Source organism: Corvus hawaiiensis, chromosome 11, assembly GCF_020740725.1.
Source record: "Corvus hawaiiensis isolate bCorHaw1 chromosome 11, bCorHaw1.pri.cur, whole genome shotgun sequence".
Classification (NCBI taxonomy): Eukaryota; Metazoa; Chordata; class Aves; order Passeriformes; family Corvidae; genus Corvus; species Corvus hawaiiensis.
The window spans coordinates 12,138,509-12,161,206 of NC_063223.1; the positions used below are offsets into that span (position 1 = coordinate 12,138,509).

The 22,698-nt window shown below is 59.7% G+C and overlaps 3 protein-coding genes across 10 annotated transcripts in view; all 3 read right to left on the reverse strand.

Moving 5' to 3' along the window:
* Positions 1-75: 75 nt before the first annotated feature.
* Positions 76-12,018, reverse strand: BRPF1 (bromodomain and PHD finger containing 1). Of its 5 annotated transcripts, none has more exons than XM_048315762.1 (13): positions 11,374-12,018; positions 9,531-10,490; positions 7,123-7,279; positions 5,917-6,048; positions 5,459-5,587; positions 4,177-4,489; positions 3,365-3,676; positions 2,095-2,382; positions 1,858-2,005; positions 1,175-1,311; positions 971-1,089; positions 710-864; positions 76-621 (listed from the first exon to the last, which is right to left on the reverse strand). In XM_048315762.1, the coding sequence occupies exons 1-13, from the start codon at positions 11,967-11,969 to the stop codon at positions 438-440; spliced, it is 3,630 nt and encodes a 1,209-aa protein (XP_048171719.1). In that variant the 5' UTR covers positions 11,970-12,018; the 3' UTR covers positions 76-437. The 5 variants fall into 5 exon arrangements, with proteins under 5 accessions (XP_048171719.1, XP_048171718.1, XP_048171716.1 ...); XM_048315761.1 differs by having other exon boundaries at positions 3,365-3,679; XM_048315759.1 differs by having other exon boundaries at positions 5,441-5,587.
* Positions 12,019-12,680: 662 nt separating this feature from the next.
* On the reverse strand, positions 12,681-19,623 carry CPNE9 (copine family member 9). 3 transcript variants are annotated; one of them, XM_048315763.1, is made up of 21 exons: positions 19,495-19,621; positions 17,913-17,953; positions 17,783-17,829; positions 17,498-17,601; positions 17,275-17,314; positions 17,106-17,108; positions 16,566-16,642; positions 16,280-16,343; positions 16,063-16,166; positions 15,878-15,982; positions 15,488-15,529; positions 15,320-15,395; positions 15,196-15,249; positions 15,022-15,083; positions 14,689-14,735; positions 14,427-14,608; positions 14,105-14,232; positions 13,885-13,987; positions 13,751-13,808; positions 13,533-13,606; positions 12,681-13,416 (listed from the first exon to the last, which is right to left on the reverse strand). In XM_048315763.1, exons 1-21 carry the CDS (start codon positions 19,569-19,571, stop codon positions 13,264-13,266), a joined length of 1,641 nt encoding a protein of 546 aa, XP_048171720.1. In that variant the 5' UTR covers positions 19,572-19,621; the 3' UTR covers positions 12,681-13,263. The 3 variants fall into 3 exon arrangements, 2 of the variants coding, with proteins under 2 accessions (XP_048171720.1, XP_048171721.1); XM_048315764.1 differs by having other exon boundaries at positions 13,276-13,416; positions 13,533-13,671; positions 19,495-19,623; XR_007206124.1 differs by having other exon boundaries at positions 13,324-13,416; positions 13,533-13,619; positions 19,495-19,622.
* Positions 19,624-19,987: 364 nt separating this feature from the next.
* MTMR14 (myotubularin related protein 14) overlaps positions 19,988-22,698 on the reverse strand; it is a 31,483-nt gene continuing 28,772 nt past the window's right edge. For both annotated transcript variants that reach the window (XM_048315591.1, XM_048315590.1), the window contains one exon: positions 19,988-20,347. In XM_048315591.1, the coding sequence (XP_048171548.1) occupies positions 20,170-20,347 (178 nt within the window). In that variant the 3' untranslated portion in view covers positions 19,988-20,169. The remainder of the gene's footprint in view (positions 20,348-22,698) is intronic.

The window sequence follows — 22,698 nt, forward strand, 5'->3', positions numbered from 1 at the left end:
AGCCGGAAGCGCGGCCAGCGCCGCCACGCGTGTCCGCCCCGCTCCCGCTCCCTCCCCGCCCGCAGCGGCCGCGGCTCCGCAGCGGAGGTTTATTTTCTAAGAATCAATAGATTTTTCTTCCTTCAAAATAAATACAAACAACGTCCGAGCGCGGGGCCGGCCAGGGGCTGGGCCCGGGGGGGGGGGGCAGCACGGGAGTGCGGGGCGCGGGGGGCCGCCCTGGGGCACGGCGGCGGCCAGAACAGCATCCCGGGGAGCGGCAGGCTGGGGGGGGGAGCGGGCACCGGGAATGGGAGAGTGGGGGGGGCACGGGGGACCGGCCCCACCCCTCCCGGTCCCCTGGCCCCCCGTGGGTGCAGGCCAGCTGCACGGGGTGGGGGGTCACCGAGCCCCGTTTGCCCTGAGATTCGGCAGGGGAGCGGCTGGCGGGCACCGGCTCAGTCGCTCTCACTGGAGTCGCTGCTCTGTTCGCCCTGCACCTTGTTGCGGTGCTGCATGGCGCGGTGGTAGGCGATCTGCACCGACTTCCGGATGTTGGACTTGCGGCCCTCCAGCATCTTCTCTTTGTCCAGGTCCTGGTTCACCCCCAGAGGCACCAGCTTTGTCCGGGGCAACCACTGCCTGCAGAGAGCAGGGGGCCACCTCATTTGAGGGTTACAATCGTCTCCAGGGACCCCCCCCCCCAAAGCCCTCGGCAACCTGGCCTTACCAAGTGCGCTTGTTGTCGAAGAACAGGACAAGGTAGAGGTGCTCGCGTGCTTCCTGAGTCATCTGCTCCCCCAGCTTCAGCACCTCCAAGGGGGGCACGGGGATGGGGACGCCATGGTGGAACATGCCTTCCCGCGGCATCTTGGGGTCAATGATCTGCCAAAAGAGCAGGGGAGGGCTGAGAGGAGAACAGGGACCCCAAGAGCCAGTCTCCAGGGAGGGGACATGGATTTCAGAGGCCCCGATGATGGGCAGTACTCACCAACGCTGGGTAGGAGGGGTAACCCCGGCACTTGGCCCACACCAGGTCCAGGGCATCCAGGGAGGAATCCTCATCCTCAGACAGCCACCCTGCGCCACGCCCCATACCCTTACGCACCACTGTACAGGAGGAGAGGGGAGTCAGCTGTGTCCCCCCAGGTGATGGTGCCAGACAGGCACAAGGCTGCACAGCCATAGTACTTACTCCCGTGCCCCACACCTCGTCCCGTGCCCACGGAGTAGGACTCATTCTCCGTCCCTGATGTGTCCTCACTGCTGTCCTCTGGGAAGTTCACTCGGGAAAAGGAGGGTTTCCCTCTGCCCTGCTTGGAGGGCGTTGTGCTGCAGAGACAGGGAGCAGAGCCATCAGCAGGAGTCATGTTAAGCTTCCAGAAACTGCTTTCCAGAGGGCCAGGCTGGTGGGACACCAGGGCTTGTGGTCTCCAACTGCTGGCCTCAGCACTGGGAAGGACTTGGCAGGGGTAGCAGGCAGAAAGGTGGGATGGTGCTATTGCCAGGGTGCAAGCCAGACCCTCACCCAGTTTCACCTGGGAGGACCAGAAGATGTGCCCTGATCCAAATTAGAGGCATAGGCAGGAACCTGCTAGTGCTGGCTGCTGGAAGGACCAATGACAGAGCAGCTGCTGTGCAAAGAGGGGATTCCCCAGTTTATGCTTCCTATTAGCTCTTTGCCACACGCTCATACCTTTAGGTTTTACATTAAAAAAGGCACAAACCCCACACATTTCTAGAGATTAGCAGCCCGGCTGCAGGAGGATGAACAAGACAGGGACCCCCAGAGACCTCGTCCAGCAACTCAAGGCTGAGAGCTGCCCACTACCAGCCTGGGCAGCACCGTTGTCAGCAGAGCTGGGCCAGGGACAGTACCTGGTGCGGTCTGAGGCAGCACTGCTGCTGCTGCTGCTGCTGGACTCCGAGTCGGAGCTGCTCCGGGGAAGATTGCAGTCGTTGCGGTACACGAGGAAGCTCTTCTTCACGGGCTGGTTCCCACTGCTGAAACCGTTGGCTGGCAGGTCTGAAAAACACCCCAACAAAGAGCATTACCACTGCACCAGAGCCTGCCACACGCTGCCAGTGGGGCCACAGCTGCCCAGCTGCACCCACCCATGGTGGTGTCCTCTGTGGACTTGTCACTGTCACTGTCCGAGCTGGAGCTGGGGCGTGGGCTTCGCCCTCTCTTCCTCTGCCGCTGGGAGGACCCCATTATTGGCAGCTGGGGGGGCCCAATGGGGCTGTTCCCATGCCCAGGAGTGATCTGGCTGTCTCGATTCTTTGGGGGGCGTCCTGGACGTTTTGGAGGGCCTGCAGTTTTAGGGTTCTTCTTGGAGAAGAGAACAGAGGTCCTCCTGCCAACTTCATGTGCTGGGGTAGAAGAAGAATTGGGACCTAGACCTGGAAGAGAAAGGAGGTGTCAGCTGCAGCCCTGATGGCAGGGACTGCATGGCAGTAGTGTCAAGAAACAGCTTCATTTCTTGGGAACATTATTTCAGATGATCATCCCTGACTGCAGAAGAACCTGCTTTTCCCAGTGATTAGGGGACAGAACTGGGATGCAGAGGTGGTAAACCCCCAGTAACTCATAGCAGCTCTGCCTGAAGCTTTTGCTGTGCTCCTCACAAGAGCCCAGCTCAGCATCTCCATCCAGGGAGCTGGCAGATGGCCTGTTTGACTCTCAGCCCTGGGAAAACGTTTGGAGCTCAGCAGTCAGTGCTGTTGCAACTCCCTCCCATGCCCTCAGGCAGGAAGGAAAACCGAAGGCAGCCTGCTCCATGATGCCACTAAAAACCAGGTAACATGGCCGAGCTGGCAGGGCCTGGCAGGAGGAAACGATCCACCTCATGCCCCACGTCACACAGCTGGAACTGTCAGTCTCTGGAACAACATCCAGTTCCTCGACTGACAAGGAGATTGAGTTCACCAGGTGAGTGCTGACCGCAGCTGTGAACACCAGTGACCTACCAACCCTCCCCAGGGCCAAACACACACCAGGCTGTGGCTGTTCCAGACACAGGACATGGCCTCCTTCATCCAATCCCCCCTGCTTGGCTGGCACAGCTCACTACACAAACTATCCAGTGAGCATGCTGGGAGGGAGCCTGGGGAAGCACAGATATCATACTCTGCATCTGCCCCTATCGGAGGCACTACAGGAAGTGAGGAGCCCCGCAGGGGAATGCACAATAAGGGACTGTCCCACAAGAGGCCACCTGCCCCGTTCCTATGGAGGGGTGAAGAGCGAGGTGTGTGTGGAGAGCTGCCCACACAGTCCTTCTGCCTCAGGAGGCACCTGTCAGGGCAGCCTCTCCCCAGCCAGTCCTGTCCAGAGGCAGCTCTCCATGGCTCCCCAGACTGGCAGTTCTGGAGAGAGCATTACCTTTGCCAGTCTCCTGGCTGCTGCTCTCCTCCGCAGCACTGTCCGTCTGCAGGTCCTTCTCACAGGGGTTGTGGGACTGCAGGACTCCCCTGGCAGAGGAGCTGTGCCGCTCCAGCCCATCCCGGCCCAGGTCCCGTGGGTGTGCGAGCTTCCGCCGTAGGACTGTGATCTCCTTCTTGATCATCTTGGCCCGGCGGGACCGTCCTATGCTCTGCTTGCCAGCGTTGACCTCATCCAGCCGCTCCAGCAGGATCTTTAGCTGCTCCTCCAAGGGCAGGTGCTTCTGATTCTCCGAGAGCAGCAGCCGCACATCTTCTGGGGAAACAAAGAGGAGCAGATGCATGAAAGAAATCAGGAACTCATTGGAGCTCCTCTACCTGAAAGGGCACGAGGCACTCCAGGTTCCCTGCAGGGAAGAAGGAGCTGACATGGCATCAAACACCTGTGAACCCTTTAGGGAAGTTATCCTAAAAGACCAAGAGAAGGACCCCTGTGGGAAGTCAGCCAGTTGGGACCACTGGGGAAAGCAGGCTGATCAGCAGTGTGGAGAATACCAGCATTCACATTGTCTGGAACAAGGACACAACAGGAAAGAAAGGACACACAGACAAATCACTGCCTAGAACCAACCTAATGGGGCTGATAGGTACCTGGCTAACAAAATCAGCAGCTCTCCAGGGAGTGGGGACACACAGCCCAGCATTAGACTTAACCTCCCAGAGGAGGCAGGTCAGACTCTTGGGTGCCTTGACTCTGCCCAGACTTTACCTCTGAGTAGCCCTTGTACCCCAGGACAGGGAACGAGTACCCACCATCATCAATGTCTTGGATCTGAGCCTCTTCCACTGTTACACAGTGGGGGAAGTGCATGCCTGTCTCAAAGTCAATGCCCATCTTCTCTGCCTGCCGGCGAGCCTGCCGGAGCACGGCACCTCCCTGCTCCCGCAGACGGATGGCTGCCCGGTAGAAGATTGTGTCTTTGGCATTGTATTTCAAACAGTTGTTAATAATCAGGTTGAAATCCTCCTCAAAGTCATCAAAATTCAGATAGCGATAGGCTTCCAGATTTTGTTTCATTGTCTGAAAATCCATCGGCTTCTTGATGTGATCCAGGTAGTCTGGGACCTGCATGAGGAAAGAGCCAGAGCTAAGAGCCCAGGAGCCACAGTTAGCAGTACCTGCTCCAAGAAAACAGTTGTTAGAGGAATCAGGTATCGCTCCCTGTGCTCTGCCCAAATGCACATCGGGGAATGCCGTCTGCTTTTGCAGCTTGAGGAACAGCAACGCCTCCGGACTAGGAAGCCCATGTGCTGTGCTCAACCTGCTAGAGCGGATACGTGCTCCGAAGCATTTTACAGCTCCAGCACACACGCCAGCATCCTATCCTCAACTTCTGCCTGCAGGCAGCTGGGATCCAGTATGCTACAGGTTATTCCCTGGAGAGGGAGCTGCAAGTGCAGCCCCAGGGGTGAGGGTGAGTGCAGAAAGGTAAAACAGAGCCATCCAGGTGGCAGCACTGGCTGCAGGTGAGATGGTGCAGCCTTCCTCCCCATCTGCTAAGATGCCTCCATGCTGACCTGCTGCCAGAACCTTGCAGAGACCATGTGGACTTTGCCCATATTCCCAGGCAGGGACTCCATGACAGTCTCAGGAATTCTCTCTCCTACCTGCAGCAGTGGCAGTCTGACATCCCTGTGTCCCTGCTCAGTCAGTCACCTAGCAGAAGCCTTCAGAAGAAGACGGGTAAGAGCATGCCAACTGCTAAGGGCTGGCACTTTGCCTTTCCCAGTGGGAATCCCCAACTGCTCACAAACCCTGGGATGTCACAAGTAACACATGCAAAGGAAGGGCCAAGTGCTGTGCTCCCAGCTGTCACCAGCTCAGCTGTTCTGCATTCGGCTTATCCAGGAGGGGCATTGCTGCCCACCCCCCTCAAGTGAGTGAGTGATGCTGGGATGTGTGAGCCAGCAGCAGCTGCTCAGGGATCTTCTGGACCAGAGCACACCCTGGGCAGCCCTTGGCAGGAGCAAGGGACAAGTTTGAGTGAAGTAGAAATCTGGGGGAGGGGGTTCTTACTTCGTAGATTTCTGTTACCTCAGACAGAGGGACCGGCTCACTGAAGATGTTGCCCGTGTCTTTTTCCTGCAGCTGCTCAAGCGTCTTTCGGAGGAGGATGAGGAAGGGGGTCAGCTGCATTTCCAGTGCCACCTGCTGCACTTTGATCTGAAACAAAGGAACAGAGCGGGGGCTGAGCCCCTGGCCCCAGCCAGGCAGTGGGGACTGTCCCCAGGGAGCAGCAGCCCTGCAGGACAGCAACCCCTCTCCTCTCCTTGCAGGGGCAGTGACTGCCCCTCACCCCCGTTTCTGGGGAGCAGAGGTGTAACACCAGCTCCAGCACCTCTGCGTCCCACCTGCGCCTCACGGAGCAGCCATCTTTGCTCAGAGCCATTGGAGCAGGGCGCAGCACAAGGGGACCCGACACACCTACAGCACTCTATGGAGCCCCTGCTGATGCCCACCCCAGCGGCTCCCCAAGGAGGGGCAATCGTTACCGTCTCTCTCTTGAGCTTCTCCCGCTTGCGTATCAGCTCCACCAGCAAGCGCGCACGCTCGAGGTCATGGCGCAGGCGCTGCCATGACTTCAGCTGTTCCTTCAGGGCCCAGTTCTTATCCTCAGTGTCTCTCTGTGGGAACATCAGAGGCCATGAGCTGACAGAAGATGTGCTCCCATCTCTGCCTTCCTGACTCTGTGCTGGGGCTCTTCCCTGGCAAAGGGAACCAGCATGCCTGACCAGCTGGTCCAGCGAAGGTCACAGCTCTTTTCTTGTAACCTAGGCAGGTGATTCAAGACCAATCTGACCTCTGGTGAGAGCTAAATACCTGCCCCTTGGTCACCAAGCCCTTAGGATGTCAGGAGGTGGACATCCTGAGCCTCTGGAAATACTCCTCCTAACATGACCGACTGCCTGTAGCTGCCCAAGAGGTCGGTGCTGCTGCTCACAGCTCTGACAAAGTGCAACAGGGCAAAAAGGGAATCCCAGCTCTGGTTGCTTTCATTTCTGGAGCACCAAAAAAATTAAACCTTTTATCCTGCCATAGCCAAAACTGAGCAGAAACAGTCTCAACTCTTCTCCAGCAAAAATAAGTAAGAGTAGACAAAGGCAGGAGAAACCCCTGCCCAGTCACAGTCATCAAAGGGCTCAGAAAGAAAGATTTAGAGCTCAGATGGGGAGCCAGAAGAAAAATCTTCCTCTCTGGCACCAGACTTCACATCTGTGAAGTGCTGACTGTGGGCTGAGGCAGACTGTGGGCTGGAAGCAGCACCCGGAGGGAGCACTCCTGGAGCAGTATCAGAAACTGGAAGCGAGGCCTTGGTTTGTTCCAGACTGTTTCTGGAGATCCCCAGCCATCTCTCTGAGCACTTCCTGACACAGCGGCCTCATACTAAAGCCATTTCTGACAGGTTTGCCACCACCACTGGCTAAATGCAGGCACAAGAAAGGAACTACCTTCAGCATGGCAGCCTGCCAGTGCCGTTGTTGCCTGGCAATTCTCTGAACACTGAGAGCAGAGGAGAAGGTGAAGCAGCAAAAGCAGCTGGGGCTGCCCTTTCCTCATCTGAAAGCTCATACCCCTGATCCCCATCTTGCACCTGGAGGCATTGCATGCAGCAAAGGCTCCAAGCCCACAGCTCCAAAGGCACAGGAAGCACACATACAGCCAGGGTTCCCTGCAGCCCCCCAACAAGCAGACCTTACCTGGTCGCAGTTTCTCTGTGACTGCAAGTGTGTCTGAAGGCGGCGGAGCAGGGGGACACCATTGCGGGACTGTCTCTTCAGAGTCCAGTAGCTGTGCAGCCTCTGCATGAACTGGCTCTTCCTCTGGATGGTTAAACGGTTTGTAATCTTACTGAGCCTGAGGAAAGCAGAGGAACCACAGAGTGCATCAATGAGACAAGTCTGGCTGCTGTAGGAGAAGCCCTGGCTAGGGACATGTAGCAGCAAGGCCACCCAAGAGGAGCTGAGAAGCTCCTCAGGCAGAGAGCACCCTTTCCGTGGCAGGACTTTCTGTAACACCAAGCCACAAAGGGTAAGCACAACAGAGGATGCCAGGAAATGTGCAGCCTTGCCCCTCCATAAGAGACTTGTCCTTTCTACTTCCTGTCAACTTTCGGGCAAAGCCTGGGGCAGGATGGGGTGCAAGACAGCCACCCTGGGGGCTGGACCTTTAACAGCTCCCATGGTCCCTGAGACCAGGAGTGTTAAGGTGCTACTACCCCAAAACCATTATTTACCGGGCTGAGGGCCACTTGCTGTGACAGAGGGTCTGGCCAAATGTTACCAGAGAAACTCAAGCCCTGGCAAAGCACGAGGAGGGAGCAGGAGGCATGAATACAACAGAGGTCCCATCCAAGACTATCCTAAACAGCCCAAAACATCACAAAAGGGATTGTTTACTTCCTACAACAACAGATAGTCTGGAGGAGCAGTTTAGCCTTGCTCAGTAGAGTTGGACAGAGATGCCCTGCTAGCAGAGAGCCAAAGGGACAAACCCTCAGCATCTCCCCACCTCCCAGGGACAGCTCTTCCCAGAGGATGACCCAACCTGCATCAGTCTCAGCTGAAGAGGATTGGCACAGCAGCTTCATGTGCCATCACTGGCCAAGCACAGCTCCCACAGGAAGACGTGGCAATCTGGCAACAGCCCTTGAAGAATAATTAATCCCAACAGGAAGGCCTGGGGAGAGGTTAACAGCTTCTAGCTCAGTGTGGGTTTCGCTGTGAGCACGATAGCAGCAAGACCCTACAAATTGCCTGCCAACACGTCCACACATTAAGAAAAGAGGCTCTTGCTATGGAGCAAGCCCTGAGTGAGCAAAAACATAAGTTTGGGACACAGACTGTGGCGAAAAGCCTGCAGCCTTGTGGCAGAGACCTGCCTCCCCAAGTCACCAGAACGCTGCCCAGAGGGTAGTGGCTTCCATGTGCTCCCTTCCAACTGCACAGGAGATAGTCTTGAGGGTCCTGACAGTGTCCTGTGGTCACAGCCCCAGCACAGCTCCTGCCACAGGAAGGAGGAGAGCTCAGCAGCTCAGGATTGGTGGCTCACCACCACAAAGGCAAATGCTTCCATGCCCAACCTGTGCTTCAACTGGGTGTCATCTGCTGCAGAGTGACAATGAGATCCAAAAGCATCCTAGGATGCCCTTATGCCCTTTACACGCTGCTGAGGACATCCAGACTTATAAACTACACTGACAAATTCTGGCAAGGCTCTTAGGTGCTCTTGTTGTGGGATTTGCATGCCAGCCCAACAATCTAACAAGAGCAAGGCACAAAGCAGTTGCACCTGTAACTAAAGGGTGTTTGCATCTTCCCATGAAACCACAGGTTTGGAATGTGACAGAAACACAACCCCTTGTGAGGCCTCATGCTGGGGAGTCAGCCTTAGGATCGCCGTGCTCCTTGGCAGGCAGGAGTCCTGGTGCTCTCCAGCCACCCCTCCTCACAGACAGCTTTCAGCTCCCGTGGCCGCCCAGCCCCGCTCCAACAGGCAGCACCGAGAAGGAGCAGCTGCTGCTGCGCCTGGCAGAGAACACTGAGGAAGCCCAGCAAGGGGTACGTGGCTGCTGGGATGGATGAGCTCTGCTCAGCAGAGCACAGGGATCCCAACCCCAGACCTCTCTACTCCAGAGCCAAAATAACCCGGGATTAGCCCGTTTGCCAGGCCTGAATCGCTCCCATACTTCTGTCTTTAGCCTGACACAGCCTCAGGAGAGAACAGACCTCGGCAGAAAGGAGAGCAATTCCCTCCTCCCCGCCTCATTTACTCCAGTGCCTGAGGTCAGCACAACAGGAAAGTAGTGCTGGGAACCTCCAGCTGCTTCCTGACGCATCCGGCCAAGTTCATTTTCTACTGTTATACTAACAGCAGCTATTTCCTGCCCTGCTGAGGGCCCAGAAACTTTTGAAGGGCAGCACATGGCCCTGCCTCTTTGCAGGACTCCCAGAGGAAACCACCATAGCCCTCTGTGACAACAAAGTGAGAAGTACCTGTGCAAAAAGCAACGGAGAGGAATAGGATAATGCCCACACGGAAAGCAGGACACAAAGCATGGAGGAAAGGAGAAATTTCTCCCCAGTCCAGGGAGGGTGGCAGGTCGTACCTGTGGGGAGGGATGCAGGGCACGGAAACCACAGGCGCTGCAGCTCGTTTCTCTGCCAGGATCTTCCGTGCCTTCTTCATCTTGATCCTAGACTTGGCCTTTGCTTTTTTGACTTTCTCAGAACTCCAGCCCTTCCCCTCCTCCTCTTCCTCCTCATCCTCCTCTTCTCCCTCACTGTGGGAGAGGGCGGGAAGCCTGCGCACAGAACCTGGCGGTGTGTGGATGTCGCAGTAGGCAGTTTTGCGCACACTGAAGGAGGTACCATTGGCACCCGTCTCCCGGACGGGCTCCATCTTCATGTACAGCCCGGCCTGCTGGGCACAGGTGACATGGAAGGCGGTGTAGCAGTTGGCTTTGTGACACTGGATGCAAGCCCCAGAGCCGCGCTGCTTGCAAATGTAACAGGTCAGCTTCCAGCGTGCGGGCGGGATGTGCTCGATGCTGTCGATGGGTTCTAGGAAGACGGTGTTGGCAAAGCACACCTCCGGGATCCAGAGGGCACAGACCACGTGTGCCCAGCGCCCATCGTCCGTCTGCTTGAAGGCCCCCCCCTTGTTTGGACAGAGGGCACAGTCCACAGCGCGCGAGGGTGACTGCAGGCACCGTCTGCAGAGCCACTGTCCCTCAGGGATGTAGGGCACCCCATAGCACTCCTGGTGCACAGCCAGGTTGCACATGTCGCAGAAGAGGATGACGTTGCTGTTCTGACACTCCCCATCGTTGCAGATGCAGCAGACGGCATCCTCATCCACCAAGGCGTTTGGGTCCCCCTTGTTGTGGCTCTCAAAGTAGGACTCCTTCTCTAGCCGGTCCATCAGGTACTCAAAGATCTCCTGGGGAATAGGGCTCACGCCTTCGTTCTTCCGCCTCTCATTCATGATGTCCAGCCAGATGTAATCCTCCTCATCCATGTCGTACTCCACCTCCTCATCCAGCTCCTCTGCTGACTTCTCGATGTACCTGGAAGGACAGCATGGGAAAGTAAGGGCATGTTTGACATGGTTGGAGCTGCTGAGCCCCAACTCCAGGATCTGTGGCTGAGGGAATGTTCAAATGCTCCAGCATTTCCAGCAGTAAGTCAAAATAAAGAAACAGGGACAAGGCAGGAATGTGCAGAAGTGGGAGGTGCTGCTGCACCCTAACTAGCACAGTAGCACAGCAGCAGCTTGGAGACAAAACAACACTGGTCTAAGGAGCAAGGTCAGACCTTGGAGACTCTTCAGTGCAAGGAGGGGGCCTGCATGTGCCAGCCAGCAAGTGCCAGTGCTCTGGAGGCAGCAGCCTCACAACCAAGACAACCATGCATGAAGGCACCATGTTTCATTAATTCTGGTTAATTAACCAGGGGGGCTCTGTTAATTCCTGCCTGAGGTATTAATTGGGGCTACTGCACCCACCAAATCTCTCAGAGAGTAGTGTAGGATAACCATTAAGAATTACGCCCACAGACAGATCCTACAGGTACTGGTGCTGCAGGGCTCTGAAACTATCCTGGCATACCTCCAAAGAGCAGAAAGAGAGGCAAAAGGACACATTTGGGTTTTGTTTCAATTTTATGTGCTGATCCAGCAAGGAAAGAGCAGAGCAGTCAAACTACTGGCAATGACCTAAGCAGCAACTGAGAGCTCTGTAGATGCACAGAACCCTCAGAACTGTGATGTGACACCAGGCAGAGCCCCAGGAGCCTGAAGCTATGGAACAGCCAGCTCTGTTCCTGGGAGAGGCAGACAGAGGCCATTTCCAGGAGCCACGGGCAAGCCACTTGAACAAAGTGTGGCAAATTCCGCCTCCAAACCCAGGGCATGAGCCTAGGAGTCTCGTTGCACCCTGGCACGGACAATACCTGTAGTACGAGGTGGGACGAGGCGGGGCGTCAGGGGTGTCCTGCTCCAGCTCTCGGTACACCACCTCGGGCAGCTTCGGGGTAGTGCTGGCCGAGGCGTTGTGGTGATGGTGGTTGGAATCCTTGCGCTTCTCCTTGTTCTTGTGCTTCCCAGATTTGGGCGGGACGCTCTGCGTCTCCGTGTTCTCCTTATTGCTTCCATTCTCGGGCACCTCCTCGGGAACATCCTCGTCCTCGGACACCACGTCGAGATTATCGAAGATGCTGATGCGGTGGACGCGGCCATGCAGGTCCACCTCCACCATGCGCTGGGCCTGGGCGTAGGTCATCACCTCTCGGCCGGGCGACTGGGAGGTCTCGGAGGGGCTGGGCGACTGCTTGTTGGCGGCGCGGGCCTGGCGCCCCTTCTTCTTGTGCTTGCGCAGGGGGGTGTGCTGGGGCGGGGGCGGGTTGTCGTGGTCATAGTGGTACAGGTGGTACTCGATCCCGCTGTAGCTCTTGTAGATCTTGCGGCAGGTGCCCACCGGGCACTCGTAGGGCGGCTTGGTGGCCCGCAGGTTGTGGCAGAAGGTCTTCACGTCGAAGTCTACGCCCATGGCGGGGCCGCGGGGGGCCGAGGCCGGGCCGGGCCGGGCCCCCCGCCCCGCCGCCCCCTCCCCGGGCCCCGGCCGCCCTGCCCTGGCTCCCCGCTGCCCGCTCCCTCCCTGCGGCGGCGCTCCCCGGCGCGGGGCCGCGCTCAGCGGGCGGGCGGCTCCATGGGCGGCGGCGGCGGCGGCGGCGGCGGCGGGCCCGGGCCGGCCCCAACAATGGAGCTGCGGCGGCGCCTGGCGCGGGGCGGCCGCTGGGTAAAGCGCCGCGCCGCCCTTAGCAACCGCACTTTCGCCACGGCACCGTCGGGCAGCGGCACCGGGTGGCGGCGGCGGCAGCGAGGACGGAGGAGACGGGGAAGGCGGCGGCGGCGGCGGCGACGACGGGGCGGGGAGGCCACGTGGGAGCGGCGGGGCCGGGCCGGGTCCCGCCGCGATGGCGGTGGCGAATCTGCCGCCTCGAATCACAGACCCCGCTGCCACCGCCCGGCCCCGCCCCACCCCGGCTCCCCTCGCCCCCCTCACCCCTTCGGTCCTCCCGGTCTCTCCCGACTCCTCGGTTCCCCAGGTCACCCCGATCTCCAAGGTCCTCCCGGTTCCCCCGGCCCGGCTACACGCCCCCCGGTACCATCGGCCCCCCTGGCCTCCCCCGCCCCACCCCACCCGTGCCTCCTGTCCCCCTTGGTCTCCCCGGTCCCCCTACCCCAGCACGGCAGCAGACCCGGTTGAGCAGTTTATTTACAGTCGGTAACGCAGTAGAGACCCGGCTGCCCTCCGCCCCGGTACCCCCCGGTGGCGGGAGCCCCGGCCGTGGGGCAGGGCACGGGGCGGGCCGGCCAGCCCTGGTCAGCAGAGCCGGAGGAGAGGGCACAGGCAGGAGCGGGGTGCAGGCAGGAATGGGGCGCAGGCAGGAGCAGGGCGAGGCCGCTACCCCAAGGAGCAGCGGGGCTGAGACCCCCGGCAGGCACTGAGGGTCAGCCTTCCCCTGGGGCACACGCCAGGCTGCTCTCCCGGGACACACACACACACACTGTGTCCCCCCCTCGCTGGCCCTGCCCGCGCTGCCACGGCCGAGGGACAGTCCCGCCTATCTGCTGGACGTCAGGCGGGAGGAAGAGGCAGCCGAGGATGTCCAGCCCTGTGGTCTCACTGCCAGAAGCGTGTCCCAGCCATGTTTTCACCAACCATAGCAGCTGATTATCTCCCTAATGGGGCCACATCTCCATGCTTAAGCCCTGGCCACCAGCAGAAGAAAGGTGACGTATTCTCGCCCCACCAGCCAGTCCCATGGCTCATGGAAGAGCTACTCGGGATCTGCCTGGCGAGGCTTGATGTCACGGGTCTTCATGTAAGAGAGCAGCTGCTCAGGGATCTCAGCCAGCACGTCCTTGGCCAGACGGGCCATGCTCAGCACCTGGTTGCCCGAGTCGTCCACGTAATCCCGAAACGGCACAAACTTTGAGGGCAAGAATGTTGCAGTCCGGTTGGAAAGAGCTCTGGTGCTGTGGGGGTCAGCAAGGAGGACTGAGCATCTCTCACCCATGGTGGGTCTGGATTCAATGCCAGAGTTACCTGTACAATGTCCCTCTCGGCATACCGTCCCCGGGAAGACAACCGTACCTCATCACCGTCCAGCTCCTCCATGGCTGGGGGTGACAGCTGGTGTCACCAAGCCTCAGTGGGGTGAACACCGGGGATGGAAACACCAGCCCTTTGGATGCCTTTGGCATCCCAGAGGAAGGGACGATGTTTCCATCCCTCTTCCCTGGTGTCCCCAAGTCCCAACTCACCCTCAAACTCAGCTGGACCTACTCCCACAATGATGATGGACATGGGCAGGGAGGAAGCCTGTGGAGCAGGGGCAGGGTGTCAGCCAGGATAGTGCCCATGTGAGGTGAACTCAGAGCAACAAGGGTGCACTCACAGTGACAATGGCTTCCTTGGTCTGCAGCATGTCAGAGATGACACCGTCAGTGATGATGAGGAGGACATGGTATTGTGAGCCGTCGGTCACCTGGGCGGCTGTCCTATGGGGAAAAGGGATGGGATCCCTCAAGCACTCCACTGGTGTGGGGCAGTCGGCCCTTCTGTGGGACAGATGGCATTTGGGGATGGCAAAGGGGGAAGAGTGCCCCAGAGCTCACCCAGCCACCTGGTTGATGACAGGAGCAAAGTTGGTAGGACCGTAGAGCTGGACGGTGCGCAGGCTCTGGAGGTAGGACTCCAGCACGCCTTCAATGCCAGCACAGCTGGGGTTCTCCACATTGTTGTTCTGGGGGACAAAGATGGGCACTTGGAGGAGGACCACAGCTCCTGGTGCCCCCCAGGCTGTGGGATTCTGGGGCAGGATGTAACCAGGGTGCTTCTCCCCCCTGCCACACTGCTGTGGACACCCCAAGACCAGCTCTGCCCCACAGCCAGGGAGTTTGGGTTCACCCTCAGCCCTGACCCACAGGGAGGGCGCACCAGAGGAAACTGGTGGGAGATCTTGCCGTCAGGTGGGACTTTGGCACCAAAGCCGTAGGCAGGGAAGAGCTTGTCGCTGTCGTAGTCCTGGATGATTTCCCCCACTGCCTTCAGTGCCAGGGCATAGGCGCTCAGCTGGTAGGGGCTCGCGTAGTGCAGTGAGGTGGGCTGTGATGGCAACCCTGCGGCACAGTGCCCATCGCACCCGCCCCATGGCCAGCCCCACGGTGATGGGGACCCCCCAGACACCAGGTGCACTCACCATTGGAGGCCGTGAAGTCAATGGCAACAGTGAAATTCAGCTGCGTCCTTAAGGGGGAGAGCGAGGGAGGCTGCCGGCCCCACGGCACAGGGATGCCATACCATCTTCCAGCCCTACAGTGCTGGTGTTTCCCTGCCCAGACCCATTGCCTGGGCTTCCCCTTCCCCAGCCAGCACCCCACAGCCCCATGCCACCATTCTGCATCTACTTCCCAGCCCCACTGCCCCCTTGTCACCCCCAGGCTGCACCTTTGCTGTCACCACTGTCCTTGCCCCGAGACCCTCAACCATGGGGGATCTCAAGGAGCCAGGGGGCTCCTGGCCCCCCACTCACCCGCCCCGTATGTAGTCAACGAAGGTGAACTCAGACTCAATGGAGAAAGAGAGAAGTGTCACCTGTGGGCACAGGGGATCAGATCTGGAGCCCCCCAACCTGGCACACACAGCAGGTGGAGCAGCACCAGCCCCTGAAAGGCAGGAGGTTCAGGAACTCCCCAGCCCCACTCACAGTGCCAGAATTCACATATTTCTTCTTCTTGCATTTCTTCCTGGGATTCAGCACCTGCAGGCACGAGGCTAGGTCAGTCCCAGCATGGAGTGCACCCTGCTCTCACCCTGACCCACTACCCTACCTCATACACTGTGAACTGACTCTGTGCGCGAGAGAGCTCCCGGTAGCTGGTGGCAAATTCCCCAATGAAGTCGTGGCTGCAGGAGGAACACAGGGTCAGCATGGCCAGGCACCTGGGTGAGAGGTGCCCTGGTAAGCTTCAGCTGCACCCTGATGTCCCTTGCCTCACCTCCCATCCCGGTCCCAGTCGTAGACATCTATCTTCACCGTCCTGAAAGTGAAGGTGCACAGTGGGTGAGCCACCAGCCAGGCTGGCACAGCCCCTCCAGCCCCTGATCTGGGGACATCCAGCCCCGCAGCCCAACCCACAGTGAGCATCCTGCCCACCAGCTTCCAGCAGAGCCACCCTGCCTGCCCAGCCTGCGGCTCTGCCGAGAGGGAAGCGAGAAATTTGGGTCACGGTGGGGGCCCTGGAAAGGAGGGAGATGCCTTTATGTAATTTGGGTTGCAAAAGAGAAAAAACCCAATCGGGACCCAGTTCTGAGCTGTCTGCTGCTGCGGGGACAAGCCCACAAAGAACTGCTCATACCCTGCTCTGGCCCCATCCCCATTCCTGTACCGGTCGTAGTCGCCATTGCAGAGGGCACGCACGGGGATGGTGAAGGGCTGCCACACCGGGTTGAGTGTGTTCTTCACCACCTCTGTCTTATGGCAGATAGTAAAGCTGGGGGGACAGGGCAGGGTTGGGCCATGCTGTCTGGTGACATTGGCACCCTGCCTGCCCCATTGGGTCCCTGTGCTCACGTGCCATCCTCATTGCTGCGATAGAAGACGAGGAAAGGGTCAGATTTTCCAAAGAAGTCCTTCTTGTCCAGCTTGTTGGCACACAACTGCATTGTGACGATGTCCTGGGGACAGGGACTGTCACTGCCAACCACTTCCTCACCCGTGGCACCAGCAGCTTCTGTACTGAGGGACCATGCAGCCCTCTCCTCACTGCAGCTGGTACATGGGTACTCACCCGGCAGTTGCTAAGCTCCTCAGCCAGCAGCAGGATAGTCCCACACCGCTTCCCTGGGACACCCCTGGAACCAGAGGCATGCAGTCAGCTTGGGGACAAGGAGGACAGTTCAGGGGCAAGAGTTGGGGTCAGGACTGGGTCTTCTGTCCCACAGCTGGTGGTGCTTGGCAGTGTGACCAGAATCTCCATCACAGGACATGCAGGGAGGGGTCCAGTGGGGCAGGTAGTGGAGACACAGTGTGGGACCCTCCCACCTCACCTCATCACACCACAGGGTTTGACTCACGTTAGGGGTCTCTCCAGGCGTCCCCGCTGGGACCCAATCACCTCTCCCAGTGCCACAAATGCCTGCCCCAGGAAGTCCTGTGCCCCCAAAAAAACCACTGTGAGACCCTGGAGGGCTGTTGCCCCAGTGCCCCACCACCCACACCCACCCCTTTCTCTTGCAATGCACCCATGGGACCTGCCACCAACTTGACTCTGGGCCACCCCAAGTGTCCTGAACCTACACTGTGACCCAAGAGCCACCTCGCAGCCCAGGACCCATTGTGCATCCCCAGGACTACCCCAGGTGCCCGCTTCATGTGCCTTACACTCATTCTGTGTCCCCAGGGCATCCCCACAGCCCTGGCCCCATCCTGTGTTCCCCCCTGAACTGCTCTACATGGCCTGACCTGTCCTAGATCCCTCGGGCCTCCCTACACCCCTTCTGCCTCTCAAAAGCCACCCCTATGGTGTGTCCTGGCCTCATCCTGCCCCACCAGGTACTCCCATGAGGTCTGGGTTCCCAGGGCAGAGCAGAGGCTGGTGTGTGGCAGGCACCTACCTTCTGCCAGTTCCCATGGGGCACGGAGAGATGGAGAGCAGGTTAGAGCCCTCAGAGGGGCACGCGTCCCACCCCAACAGCACCCACATAGGGCACAGCCTCGGGGTGTCCCACCATAGTGTCACACCGGGGCGTCACTATGCGTCCCCCCGGGCCAGGCTGTGCTCACCTGCTTTAAAGCGGAGCAGCTCTTGGAGTCCACGTTGTAGCTAGTGTGGGAGAGCAGAGCCCTGAGCTGGTGCCTGCAGGGATGCTCCAGCACACAGCCCCACTTCCCCACCCATCCGGGCTATTCGACACTGTATTCTTATTTGTCATCCTTATTTATTACTGACTCGGTGCTTTGTTCCACCCTCAGTGGGGCCAAGCCCTTCCCTGGCCACCTTACTCACACATCGAAGCGGAGGTTTTGCTTCTCCTCGAAGTAGTAGTCGAGGACAAACTTGCGGACAAAGTCAGGGTTCAGGGTGTTGTCGATCACCTCGGTGCGTCCAAACTGCAAGGAGAGGGGTGAGGGTGGCCCCCCCAGGACCCGTCCCCATCGCAGCTGCCTCGGCGCTAATCCCGGTGGGGGATTAGCGCTGCTGGCGCGGCCGGATCATTAGCGCGGACACGGGTGGCCATATGGGCCCGTTTAACCCAGCCGGGGATTAGCCAGGAGAGGGGGCCACGCTCACCTCCTTCCACTCGCTGCTCCCCGAGACCTGCACAAAGAGGACCACCACTGCGGAGAGAGGAGCAGAGCCAGGCTGCCGTGCCATGCCGTGTCCGTGCCATGCCATGCCCCTGCCCGGCTCCGCCACCCACCTGGGTCGGACTTGGAGAAGGTGTCCAGGTCCAGCAGGTTCCTGGGGGAAGAGCCAGGCGTGAGCTACCCTGAGCACCACCCACCTGGCCCCGCAACGGATCCCCATGTCCATCCCCCTGACCACAGGTCAGCACCATGCCGGAAGGCCGTGCTGGCACCCATGGATAAGAGCATCGGCACTCCAGGGAGACACGCTGGCTCTCTCTGCAAGGTTCGGTGGGGCAGCCGGGCGAGCGGCAAGCAGCGTCTCCAGCGCTGATGGTGATTGAATATGACAGGGAACCCATTTACAGGATGAAACCTTCCCCGGTGCCGCCGGCGCCGGCTAAGTGCCCGCCGCGCCCCGGCAGCAGGAGCTTGGCTAATGGTGGGGTGCAGAAGTGAGAAGAAAGGAGACACTTGGAGCAGGGGCTGAGCAGCCAGTGGGCATCCCCCGACACAGCTACCGGCAGAGCGATTGATCGTCGTCCTGTGCGCGGTGTGACACCGGAAAGTGCCGGGGAATGCTACCGGCTCTGCTGGGATACTTCCCGCACCCCCAGGGTGGCAGCACAGGGTGGGCTGGGGCACGGCCGGGGGCTGCGGGGCTAAGCCAGCTCCCCAGGCCCCAGCGCGCAGGGGAGAGACCCCACCCTGGTGTGGGCTGGGTCCTGGGGCTGCGAAGCCGAAGGCTACCCCTGCCCTGGGTTGTCTCCAGGTGTGACCCCCGGTCCCTGCCTGGAGCTGCCCAGCCCCGCAGCCCCGCAATCCCTCTGCCTGCCGTCCGGGAAGCTGGCAGCGGGGGCCAGGGCTCAGCCGCGGGAAGAGGGAGGACACGACAGCCCCCGGCCCGGCCCAGAGTTTGCATAGTTCGGGGATATGCTGGAGGTGCCCATTCCGGTCGGGGTGCTCCGTGCCACAGGACCCACGGCACGGGGACGCTACCTCCCAGTAGGACGCTGGTGCCTGTCCCTGCGAGCGGGACCCCCGGCCGCAGACAGCGGTGCCTCCGAGGGGCTATATTTAGCCGCCGGCAGACCGGCTCAGCCGCCGCCGCTTGACCGGCGGACCCTGGCCAGAAGCTGGGGCATCGAGCAGCCCCTCTCCCGCAGTCCCCATCCCGCCATCGCTAATGCTGCCACGCTCCCGGTCCCGTTGCCTTGCACCGAGCTCGCCGAGCCGGGCAGAGATGAGCAGAGCCGGGCAGCCGCTCGCAGCCAGCGCAGGCACCCCGCGCCCCGCCGGCATCACCCACGTCCTACAAGCATCGCCCCGCGAGGGGCCGTCCCCCGCCCCAGCCCCGGGTGAGGGCATCGGGTCGCTTCACGCAGCCGTGCCCGGTGCCAGCATTCCATGGGACCCCATGAAGGGGACGGGACAGGTGGCAGCAGGGCAGAGGGACGCTGGGCATACGCCCTGACACCGAGAGCTACCCGGGGAGGGACGAGGACGCGCAGCTCAGTACCCCCTGAGCCAGGGGCTGAGCGGCGGGCAGCGGGACGCAGCGAGCAGCCCCGCAGCGCATCCCCGTGCGTTTCGCACCCACCCCTGTCCACGGACTAGCCGCCGCCCTCCCGCTCCCCCACCCGGCTCCCGGCTCACCGGCAGGACACGGTGAGCTCCACCTTGGTGCCCGGCACGCTGCCGGCCGCCGGCTCCAGCGCTCCCGGAGCCGCCATCCCCGCCCGGGCGCCGCCGATGCTCCGCGCCGCCTCCTCCCGCGCCGCCGAGGAGGCGCGGCCGGGGGCGGGTACGGCACGGGCACGGTGCGGCTCAGCACATCTCGAGCACGACAGCCCTTCCCTGCCGGCAGCGGGGGCACCAACCCGGGCACCAAGGGGTTCGGCTCCTGGGGCTCCACCGGCACGTCCCGCCCACGATTCCCAGTCAGGGGCAGAAGGGGCTCAGCCCCCAGCCCGCCCCACCGGGGGCTTCCTCCCGGGTTCGGCTCGGTGTTATTTCGGTGCCAACGCTCGCGGAGAGTGGGCCGGACTATTTATAGTGAGCGGCGCCCCCGGCAGCGCAGCTCCCCCGCGCCGATCCCCGCCCGCCCCCGCTGCCCCCGCCCGCAGCCCAGAGAAGAGGCAGGAGAGGGCACAGCTCGGGTCATTTACTGCAGAGACTCGCCGAAGACCCCGCACCCCCCAGCCCCAGGCAGGGGGGACTGGCGGCGGGCGCTGGGTGCAGCAGGTGCCCGCACCGAGAAGAGGGTCCCAGGACTCTGCTGGGGGACGTGCCAGCCCCAGTTTTCCAGGCAGTGGTCTGGGAACGCCGTGTTCAGAGGGTGCTGCTGCCTCTCAGTCCCACGCCTCGCACGAACTGCTCGAGGAGGCCACCAATGGCCCCTGAGGGGCTGGGGGGCACGGCCTTTAGGCCGATGGTCCGGCTGTAGCTTGCCAGAAAGGCAGAACGCACTTCTTCCAGACGGGACTCACGGTCACTTGCCGACACCAGTCTAGGAGAGAGAAGGGGAGGTCAGTACCTGCAGCCATCCTTCTCCACATCCCAGCTCTCACTCCTGACACAGGGCTGGCAGCAGGACCAAGGCTCTGTCCACAGCGCTGGCAGGTCTGTGGTGCTCAATGCACTGCAGAGGCTAAAGCAGCACCAGCCCCAAAAGGCTCTGTCCACAGAGCTGATGGCAGCTGGTGCCACTGCCTCCTCATCCAACCCAACCCACGGAGCTACTTGCAGCCTCAGTCTCCTGTTCCCCACGGGGTTTCCTCCTTCACACACCCCACTGTCCCATTTCTCCCACCACCATGGTGCTCACAAGGCTGCAGTTCATAAATAAAGTGGTGCTTTGGCCAAGTGGATGCTGGTATCAGCCCCTGCACCAGCTCCCTCTTCTCCTCACACAAATGAAGCCTGTCCACATATGCTGTGCCCGGACAGTCGCTTCCAACCTATTTGCAACCATCCCTCACTTCCACCAGCCCCAGCCTCGTGTGCTTGTGCCAGCACAGACAGCTTTTTGGAAAGGGGGGATGAGAGGGAGCAGACAAGGTGACAAAAGCCCCAAGGAGCACTCCAGCCATAGGAAGAGAAGAGCTGAGTAGTGCTTTACTGCTGCTCCCCAGCCTGGCTGCTCTTGGGAAACAGGAGCAGACTAGGGCATGACTTCCCATGGGACCTGCTCTCCTCTCCTGTTGATCCACACACCTGGTTAGGGGCAGGGGGAAAACAGCAGAAGGAAGGCGAGACTTCAGCTGAGGGAGCAGGGGAAAGCAAGACTGGGGCTCAGAGGCAGCTGTTCCAAGCTCTCCAACCTAAAACAATCCTTGCTGTGGTGCCTCTGCGACATGCCAGTGGTTCCCAGAGAGATTAAGACATTCCTCAAAGGTCACTCCAAGGGCACAGTGCGAACCTTCCCCATAAAAAATTCTCTTTAATCTTCCAGCGCCTGGGCTGGCTATAAATTGGCACAGCTCATCTGAATGGAAGTGTTAACCACCCACAGCCAACAGCTTCGGTCCGGAAACAGCAGCAAGAGGATATGGTGGGAGGCCTATAAACAGCAAGTGATGCCGAGGCAGCCAACCAGGCCGCTGTTTACTGTGTCTGATAATAAAGAGAAGCCAGAGGGCAAAAAAAGGCAACAACATATCTAAACACATTAGCGATGCTTTTTGGCAACCTAATTAGGACGTGGAACTCGCAAACCTGCTAGCATTTAAAATAAGCTCCATGAAGGCAGGACTTACTTGCACCCGAGTACAGCGATCTCAGATGTCACGCGCAGAGGTAAGCGAGGGCGTGCAGCAGTTAGGTCCCGTGTCTTGTGGCTCTCACACCTCTTTACAGGGCAGATTTTGTATTTGGGTTTTTGGGTTTGTTTCATGGAGTGAGACACTCCAAGGCACAGGGTCAAGCAGCCAGCCACTGCTTCCCACCAAGCCCTACAGACCAGCTGCAGCACTTCACCCTGAACAGTTCACCGCGGAGGCAGGTCACGCTTCCTTGCCAAATCCACAGCACTCTGCCCCGCTACACTTCCTACAGCCTGCCCGCTCGCCTGCAGCTCGGGGTGCGGGATGAGAGGAGGCTGTCAAAGCCCCAGCTCGAAGTAAGGCCTGACAAGCCCCACACAAGCACAAGAAGTAGGCTGTGAAAAGCATACCTTCATCGAGCTGCTGCCAGTGAAGATGCAAAGTGGGAACTTAAATGGAGTTAAAAGAAAAAAATCATACTGTGTCGGGCTGTGAAAAACTGGGATAAAACCACAATGGAGTCCTGAGCAAACAGGGCTGATGCAGAGCAGAGAGAGGGTGGAGGCTCTGGGTTAAGATCAACACAACACCCCTGGGAACTCTTCATCCTTTCAATGCACTGCCTGGTCCCAGCACCTTCAGTTGAGCAGTCCCCAGCCGCCAAGCAACCCACAGCTTTAGTGAATAGCTGAACAGGGCAGATCACCCACAGGAAAAGCACCACCACTGTTCTCCTCCTTTTGAATCCACTGCCCCAAGCAGTCACTTTCCAAACTGCATAAGCCTAAAGCCTATCAAACTTGATTCATGTTTCTCTACTGAATTCCCTATTCTGACGTCAGATCCAGCTCCAAGGGCAGAAACAACTTGCTGGTGATCAGCAGTGACCAAGCACAGCCAGGCTCAGGACACAGTAAAGCAGTCACTATTCAGATGCCTATCCTTGAGTCCCTTCTCCCTTGCCCATCTCCAAACTACTGCAGGAGCAACTCAGTGTGTCCTCAGGAAAGAAGAGCAAATCCTGGCCAGGCCATGTCCAACATCTCTTGCAATGTTTTCATCTGTCAATTCATGGATCTTGTAGCTTCACCCTAAC

Coding starts and splice junctions, on each gene's coding strand:
- BRPF1 (XM_048315758.1), bottom strand. CDS start 11,969: ATGGGCGTAGACTTCGACGTGAAGACCTTCTGCCACAACCTGCGGGCC. Junction 5,588..5,916: donor AGAAGCTCAAGAGAGAGACG/GTAACGATTGCC, acceptor CCTTTGTTTCAG/ATCAAAGTGCAGCAGGTGGC. Junction 1,312..1,857: donor GCTGCCTCAGACCGCACCAG/GTACTGTCCCTG, acceptor CTGTCTCTGCAG/CACAACGCCCTCCAAGCAGG.
- CPNE9 (XM_048315763.1), bottom strand. CDS start 19,571: ATGGCGGCTCCGGGAGCGCTGGAGCCGGCGGCCGGCAGCGTGCCGGGC. Junction 14,736..15,021: donor GTTGACTACATACGGGGCGG/GTGAGTGGGGGG, acceptor CTCCCCCTTAAG/GACGCAGCTGAATTTCACTG. Junction 14,609..14,688: donor TGACTTCACGGCCTCCAATG/GTGAGTGCACCT, acceptor ACTGTGCCGCAG/GGTTGCCATCACAGCCCACC.